Below are 7790 nucleotides of genomic sequence, written 5' to 3' on the forward strand. Positions count from 1 at the left end.
TGTTGTTTGTAGTGGATAACTACTCTTACCTTAAATATAACTTTATACCGCTAGATATACACCTGATGCAAATCCGTTTAAGTAGCTTGCTTAACCATACAGCCAGTTTCAGTGCAGTGTGTATGTCCTTGCGAGATCCTTACATATTTAGCCTGTTTAACGTTCCTCAAAACGTTCGTTCATTTATTTAAAATGAAATCCTTAAAGTGTGATTTTTAACGAACAAATGTAAATACCAGTTTACTGACTCTTCTTGGTACCTTACAATCAAGGCATCTTTACGTGAATCAACCCTGAAATCTCGCGTGTGTCCCATCAAGTTCTTACATTCCTAGTGTCTAAAACACTAAGATAACACGCTGTCCAGGTGATATGTGCCCAGAGAAGCTGTTCTATGCATTACTTTATTCACGGACCTTTACTTAAGTGGATGGATCACTCGATTCATCGATTAGATCCTTCGGTCTGGGTCCGTTCGCAGAAACCCAAGTCGTAAGGAAAAGAGGAGGAGACTGCAGTCGTCATCGGTATAAAGTCTTCTACTTCGCCTCCCATCGGTCCTTCTCCCTTCCAGTAGCTTCGAGGAGAACACGAGGTCTGTCTTAGTAACAACACAATGGGCTTTGGAGATCTGAAAACTCCCGCTGGACTTAAAGTCTTGAATGACTTTTTGGCCGATAAAAGTTATATCGAAGGGTTGGTATCCTCATACAGTTTGTAATCGTGAACCTGATTTAATCTCTTACCGTCCTGCTGCCTGTTGAACTTGAGGTGAGGATTAGCTAGATAACGTTAGCATGATAGCCAGCAGTTCGTATGGTAAGATACTCAGTTATAGACTAACTAGATCGGTGAAATGCATTCTATTCATTTAACGAGTTCTATATCTCAGTGCGGTCTGACCGCTATTTTATTCATTTAAATATGATCGTTAGCCATATGTTTTATGACTTGCGGCCTAGCTAGCGCGACAGTATTTTTTTTTTTTGTATGCGCAGCTGAATGGTTGAGGGGTACCATTTCCTCCGGTTTATCGTGACGTCAAACCTCACATTTTTACGTACAGCTAGACATTTTTCTCGTCGTGTCGGTCTGTATTGTTGCCCCTAGACCTAATGACTGCAGTTAGTAGGACTCACTATAGCCTGGCTACACGTACCGAAAGAGATGTCAGATTGTGAGGGAAATTGTGGCATTTTCAGTTCTAATAGCGTGGTTGCCGTTAGAGCGGGAAGAATATTCGTTTGCTAAATTAGCCAGCTAGCGCCTGTTCAAAAGGGCATATAAGCGCGGCGTTTCTCATACTAGCGAGCTTTTCTTGGGGAAATGGCTAAGTGTTTATTCTGTAGGGACCCGGATGTCTCCACGTGGACTCTAAAGATTCGGGGGAGGGGAGGTGAGGGTGGGTGTGTAAAGTTGCACTGAAACATGAACTTGGGGATCACAGGTTATGTGTCTTGATTGTAAATGTAAATCCAGTGTTATTCATCTAAACGCCCAGTGGGTTGTCGTTCAAAGCTGTAAGTGATTGTAGTTATTACGCCAGACCCAAAAGTACCACCCTCCGATTTTAGCCTCTGTAACACCTAGTTTTTAATGGTTTACCATTTGTGTAGAAACTTACATTGGCACCATTCATGTCTGATGCTGTCTTAAAATCATGAAGAACCCATGTTCCTCTTTCTCCCCGCTATGGATTTTCTGCTGTAATGTAGGCCTGTGTGGCGAGTGTTGCTCAATCAGTGTTTAACCCCGCAGGTATGTGCCGTCCCAGGCTGACGTGGCCGTGTTTGATGCTCTCTCCGGGGCCCCCTCTGCAGACCTGTGCCACGCCCTGCGCTGGTACAACCACATCAGCTCCTACCAGAAGGAGAAGGCCAGGTGCGTAGCGCCCGTCGCTGCTCGGGAGCCAGGTTTGCGGCCGTCTGGCCCGGCTGAGTGATGATTTTTTTCACCATCTTTCGCCTGAGAGCGTGATGCACAGTTTACCCCACTGATCAGCCCGGGTTTCCCGCAGCCAGGGCCCCTGTGTTATGCTTTGCTCCTGACCTCCGCTCCCCCGCCCCCACAGCCTTCCCGGGGTAAAGAAACCACTCGGCCAGTACGGCCCAGCCGGTGTGGAGGACGCCACCAGCGCAGAATCCAAGGACGATGACGATGACATCGATCTGTTCGGCTCCGACGATGAGGTAAGCAGGACTTGTTTCCTGGCTGTTTCGCGGTGTCGTGTTACATTCACTCACCTTCCTCTGGATGGGCTGATCCACTTGGTGCAGTGCATGGGACAGGGTGTTCAAAGACCTGTCAAACCTGTGCAGTATGACCACATAACTCTGACCTTTTTTGAGTGGTATTCAGGTTTGCTGTTTACAAGTATGAAAGCTTACTGAATAGGGGGTCTGTAAGCAAGATGAGCCATCCAGATTTAAGGAGCAGTGAATTTAAACGGCTGTGATTTGACGTATGTAAACAAGTAATATTTTACTTGAGGGGAGCTGGTCACGTGAGGATTTAATTCACCATCTTTCGGCTGAGCTTGTGATGGATTGTTTCAATTTGTCTGATTTTAAACCAGCATTTGCCCATCTGGACATGTCCCTCCCCCACCCAGCCCATAGCTAATACTTGACATTTTTCACTACAGGAGAGCGAAGAGGCTAAGAGGCTAAAGGAGGAGAGACTTGCTGCCTACAATGCGAAGAAAGCCAAAAGTACGTTTCCTTCTCTTCTGATGCATGTCACTGCTTAGGTTTACCTTCTGTACTTTAGCTGTGGTTCTAGGTTGGCCCCAGTAGTTTACCATCAGGTGGCGTAATGATGAACTTTTCACCATCTTTCGGCTGAGCTGTGATGGACGCTTATTTGACTCTGACTGCCACCGGCTTCTCTGTGCGAGTGTGTGTGTGTGTGTGTGTGTACACACACATGCACTCATCACTGTAGAAGGTCTCGCCTGTTCACCCGTCTCTACCTGCCCACAGAGCCGGCGATCATCGCCAAGTCCTCCATCCTGCTGGACGTGAAGCCCTGGGATGACGAGACGGACATGGTGAAGCTGGAGGAGTGTGTTCGCAGCATTCAGATGGACGGGCTGCTGTGGGGATCCTGTGAGTGGGGCTTTACGTGCACTTCACGGACGCGCGTTTCCATACATCCGATTTGCAAATGCGCTGTGTCCTTCAGCTCCTAAGATCTGAATGATCAAGCGTAGCCATACCCCCCCCACTGAATGAGTAAATAGTGGCTGACTGCGGAGATCTAACCTTGCAGAATTCAGGCAGTAAAATTCATATGTCAGTTTTATGTAGAGTTCAAGGTCCTGTATATATTAATGTGAAAGTAACGGGATTTTGCATTTTGCACTGTTCCAGATGGTCAGTTCAGTGATCTGTTTACTAACCTTTAGATAGTATTCCATCATCTTATCTGTTATGTGTTTCCTCTGCCACTCTTAAGTTGCTTTGGTTGTAATACTGTGACAGCCCCAGTAACATCCATACTTTTCCCCTTCAGCCAAGCTGGTGCCTGTTGGCTATGGCATCAAGAAACTACAGATCCAGTGCGTTGTGGAGGATGACAAGGTGGGGACAGACCAGCTGGAGGAGCAGATCACAGCCTTCGAGGACTACGTGCAGTCTATGGATGTGGCGGCGTTCAACAAGATCTGAAAAAACCTCACTACAGTGATGCAATAAAGGCACTTAGAATGCATATGTCTTGTGTGTGGAGTAATGTTTTCTTTCTCTGTGTGCGTGTGAGAGGGAGAGGAGGGGACTTGCGTCTAAGACCAGACTTCTGGCATTTTTCATCACAGAGCTATGCCTACACGCGGCTGCGGTCCCCGGGGCAAACGCCCACAAAGGGCTTTGCAAGAGGCACTGTTCGGGAGGGCCGTGATTAAAACCATTTGTCTCATGGAACCAGGCACACATTCACCTCCTGTACATATGCAAGTGATTTCCACTCAGTCCTCTTTGTAACGGTAAACTTGGCTCAAAGGGGCCATAGCCACATCAGTTGCAATTTGTGCTGGTTACTGGAAAACTGAAGGTTTGAGAATGGTAATTTATGTTCTGCAGACATTTTCCACACTGGAGCCAGATAAGTGTTGATACAAATTTATTTGCAAGGTTGCATGGCAATCCAAAACAAAGTTGGACATTTTCAATGCAGGTGTTAGTATCACCTCATCTGTTACAATGTTGAAACGTCAACGGTTCTAATTTTATATAGTAGCTAACATATTTCAGTCGTATACTAAGCTATCGTAATATATTTCACTACTACAATGCTTTGCTGGCAAGCACTGCATGTGCTGTTTTAACTGAAGCAAAAGGTTGTCCATAGGAGCAAAAAATTCACTCATTTATGTAATCTGAGTATGAGCACGTAATACGTTTTAGGTTTATATGCGTTTGGTTCTCAAGTCGCATCTAAATCTAAAATTTGTTTTGTGTAGGACTTGCCTCAACTGCAATTCACAAACCTGGTGATTTGCTGTAGTGTGTTTGAGGTTGGAATGCTTCAAGAGGGAAGTCTACAGTACATGCGAGAAGCTGTAGTGTCTGCTGTACAAGGCGTGTGGAATGAAAGCATTTCAGCTTCCTGTTGCCTTTCTGAGTGAACTTGGGTTAGCAGCAAAAAAAGATACTTTGCAGTTTCTCCAGTGTAACCCGTGAGCCTAAATTTCATTCTGGTTAAACCAAGACTTTTTAGACAAAAAAAGAGATATAACTCTAAATTCATCCCTGTGTATTATGTTAGCCTAGTTGAAAGTGTGTGTTCTTTTGTGTTTTTTTAATATATGAAACATAAATACATGATCGGGCAGTCTAGTCATTTGAACATTTCATAACATGAACATTTCGCAACATGAGGTTAAAGATGTGGTTCTATCCTGTTTTAATTAGCAATCCTAGGAATAAAATCACATTTTCATTTCCCGTACTGTTGCAATAAATGAGTCACCTTCATATTATTGTATAAACTACCAGAAATTACTCAATTCAAGGCGGGTGTGTGTGCTCCTTACGGCTGTTTTTCCATGTGGAACTTGTACTCATTCCTGTCTGCATGCCAGCTGGAAATATTAAAAAAAGAAGGAAGAAAAAACAGGAAATAGTTGACACTCCACTGGAAATTGTATCGGGTTTCTGAAAGAATGCAAAGCACTTCTACCCCACTGCAAGAAAACGAGCTTCTTTCTTTCTGCAAAATTCAGAGCATAACAGCTTTGATATGACTGACAGATGGTCAACGAACGGCTTGTGCGGAGGCCGGTGAGACGGACGGCAGGCGAGTCGGCAAGTCGAGCCTGTGAAGCGGTCCTGTCCGATCACACGGGGGTCTGTGCGGGGTCCTCCTCGGGGGCGGAGCTGACAGATGCGGACACAGCCTCGGTGCCCGAGAAGGACTGGCTGAGCTCGCGCAGGGAGCTCTTGGTGAAGTCCAGGCAGGACTGCTTCAGCAGACGACGGACTTTCTTGCCCAGCAGCACATACAGAACGGGGTTGATGCAGCTGTTGAGGAAGGCGAGGCTGGTGGCCAGGGGGAATCCCGTCTGCAGTACGTGGTGCAGCCGCGTCGACGAGTGCATCGTCAGCTCCATCAGGCTGAAGACGTGGAAGGGCGCCCAGCACAGGAAGAAGGCCAGCACTACGGCCGAGACCATCCTGGAGAAGCTGGACAGGCGGACCGCGTCGGAGCGGCGGGCGTGGCACATGATCAGCCCGGCGCTCACGCTGATGGCGCTGAAGGGCACCAGGAAGCCCACCACCGTGCGCACGGACACCATGACCACGTGCCGCATGATGAACGTGTGCCCGTTCTCGTCGTGGAAGTTGTTGAAGCACACCACCACATCCTGAAGCTGCACCGTGTCCCGGAAGATCAGCGCGGGGGAGCTGAGGGCGGCCGCCACCCCCCAGACGCCTCCGCACACGGCCCAGGCCCGCCCGACCGTGCGCAGCCTCCGGGACCAGTTCAGGTGGACCAATGAGACGTAGCGGTCCAGGCTGAGCACCATCAGGAACAGCACGCTGGCGTACATGTTCATCATCGACACGAAGGAGTTCAGCTTGCACATGACCAGGCCGAACTTCCAGTTGAAGTCTCGCAGGACGTAGTCGATGGAGAAAGGCAGGAAGAGCACGAACACCAGGTCCGCCACGGCCAGATTCTGCAGCCAGACAGTGTTTACCGTCCGCTTGCTTTTGAACGCCATCACCCAGATGACCATGCCGTTCCCAATGACGCCCAGCACAAAGCAGATGCTGTAGATGACCACGGAGATGATGTGCAAAGCCTGTCTCTGGACGTAGCCCTGCTCTGTTCTCTCAAAGTCGCCATACTCCATGTACTCATAGCTGTAGTTAAAAAAGTCGTCGAGTTCCATCACTGCAACCTCTCTGACAGCCCAGCTGAGATTCTGTAAGACAAAGCAGACGGAAAAATTGAGAAGCACTGCATTAAGAGCACAGCGATCACAAACATCCACAGCGTTGCAGCCAGAGAACTAGTAATCAAACTCTTACTCTAAACTTCAGTCCTTTGTCTTGTGCACAGGAGGTTGCAGGACTGAGTCAATTTCCCCCCACAAATATCTTTCTCCTCAGTAGAGATGGCTGCACTGTTCAGATGCAGCCCTGCCGCTGTGAGCCTCACCTCTCTGTGACAGCGTGAAGTGCTCTCCTGACGTTCTTCTCTGTTCTGCGCTCTCCCTCTCTCTGCGCGTCTTTTAGAACTCTACAACTCTGAGTCAGACCGGGGCGTTTCCTCCTCCTAAAACACGCTGTCATCAACATTGCCAGCTGTGACAACACTGCGGAGGGTGGCAAAGTGTGGAGTGCCCGCACCCACACCCACAGGACGCCGTGTCAGTGGAGTGCCGCTAATTCAGCTCAGTCTTTCCCATAGTCTGTTTACCCACCCCTCCGGGCTGGTTCTGCTTAACTTTTGCTGTAGGAGCCACACAGGAAACCCCCATTCAGACACAACTTGGTCTGAAAATGCTGACCACGCACTTACACAACGATCCGATCGCTTGGCTTTGCTGAGCACCATACCAACCCCCAACCCACGTATCCGTGGTTACGAGGTTCAATGGATTTTGTGAGGATACCACCGAAAACAACACTCCGCTGGAAAAATCGGAAAAGCACATCGATATTTGTGTTGAGCAACCAGAGCAACGCTTTGTTTTCTAAATGTTACCTGGATGCACAAACAAGTGCAGTGATGTAGTGGAATTAAAACGCTGGGATACGGGCGCATGTTTACCCCACGATTGCCTCCGCCAAATGTAGCCTTTTAATGCTGTTGTTTGTCAGAACTGTTAACAAATGACATTCAAAAACTAAATACTTTAAGGGAACAACATTGTGAGGGCAAACTTTATTCCCAACACTCCACAGTTTCCCTCGTAGCCCCGTGTACGTGATGCCCCGTAAAACGCACTCCCTCATCCAAACATGCAGTTAAGAATCCAAACCTCCGCTGGTGTAAAACAAACACAATGTTACGTAATGTAGTCTAGTCCTGTAATGCAGACTTTTTACAACTCACCAATATTTTAAAAACAATGCCTTTCGGCCAGTTTTAAAGTAAATCGATTCGTTCCCTAGCGCTTTTACGCACGCAGTTTAGTTGGGTATATTCTCCGTTTCTTCCCTTCCCTCGTTTTTTCAGTCCCAGCGATAGGGGCGTCAGTGCTGCGGTGGAGAAATATAGAAGCCAGGGAAAATTACGGCTAACTTTACTTATGATGACCAAGTGTCTTTGGAGTTGTAGTA

The 7790-nt window shown here is 47.7% G+C and overlaps 2 protein-coding genes across 2 annotated transcripts; one reads left to right on the forward strand and one right to left on the reverse strand.

Annotated features, from left to right (window-relative positions):
- Positions 1-558: 558 nt before the first annotated feature.
- Positions 559-3713, forward strand: eef1b2 (eukaryotic translation elongation factor 1 beta 2). The gene is made up of 6 exons (XM_036540698.1): positions 559-696; positions 1759-1881; positions 2072-2189; positions 2645-2711; positions 2982-3107; positions 3514-3713. The coding sequence occupies exons 1-6, from the start codon at positions 617-619 to the stop codon at positions 3666-3668; spliced, it is 669 nt and encodes a 222-aa protein (XP_036396591.1). The 5' UTR covers positions 559-616; the 3' UTR covers positions 3669-3713.
- Positions 3714-4137: 424 nt separating this feature from the next.
- Positions 4138-6703, reverse strand: LOC118786097 (G-protein coupled receptor 1-like). The gene is made up of 2 exons (XM_036541136.1): positions 6664-6703; positions 4138-6427 (listed from the first exon to the last, which is right to left on the reverse strand). Exon 2 carries the CDS (start codon positions 6392-6394, stop codon positions 5336-5338), a length of 1059 nt encoding a protein of 352 aa, XP_036397029.1. The 5' UTR covers positions 6395-6427; positions 6664-6703; the 3' UTR covers positions 4138-5335.
- Between the last annotated feature and the right edge of the window lie 1087 nt (positions 6704-7790).

Source organism: Megalops cyprinoides, chromosome 11 (genome assembly GCF_013368585.1).
Source record: "Megalops cyprinoides isolate fMegCyp1 chromosome 11, fMegCyp1.pri, whole genome shotgun sequence".
Lineage (NCBI taxonomy): Eukaryota > Metazoa > Chordata > Actinopteri > Elopiformes > Megalopidae > Megalops > Megalops cyprinoides.

What these genes read in the sequence shown, in the direction of transcription:
- eef1b2 (XM_036540698.1), top strand. Translation starts at nt 617, where the DNA reads ATGGGCTTTGGAGATCTGAAAACTCCCGCTGGACTTAAAGTCTTGAAT. An exon ending in TGTTCGGCTCCGACGATGAG is followed by an intron (nt 2,190 to 2,644) that starts GTAAGCAGGACT and finishes TTTTCACTACAG; the next exon opens with GAGAGCGAAGAGGCTAAGAG. An exon ending in CGGGCTGCTGTGGGGATCCT is followed by an intron (nt 3,108 to 3,513) that starts GTGAGTGGGGCT and finishes TTTCCCCTTCAG; the next exon opens with CCAAGCTGGTGCCTGTTGGC.
- LOC118786097 (XM_036541136.1), bottom strand. Translation starts at nt 6,394, where the DNA reads ATGGAACTCGACGACTTTTTTAACTACAGCTATGAGTACATGGAGTAT.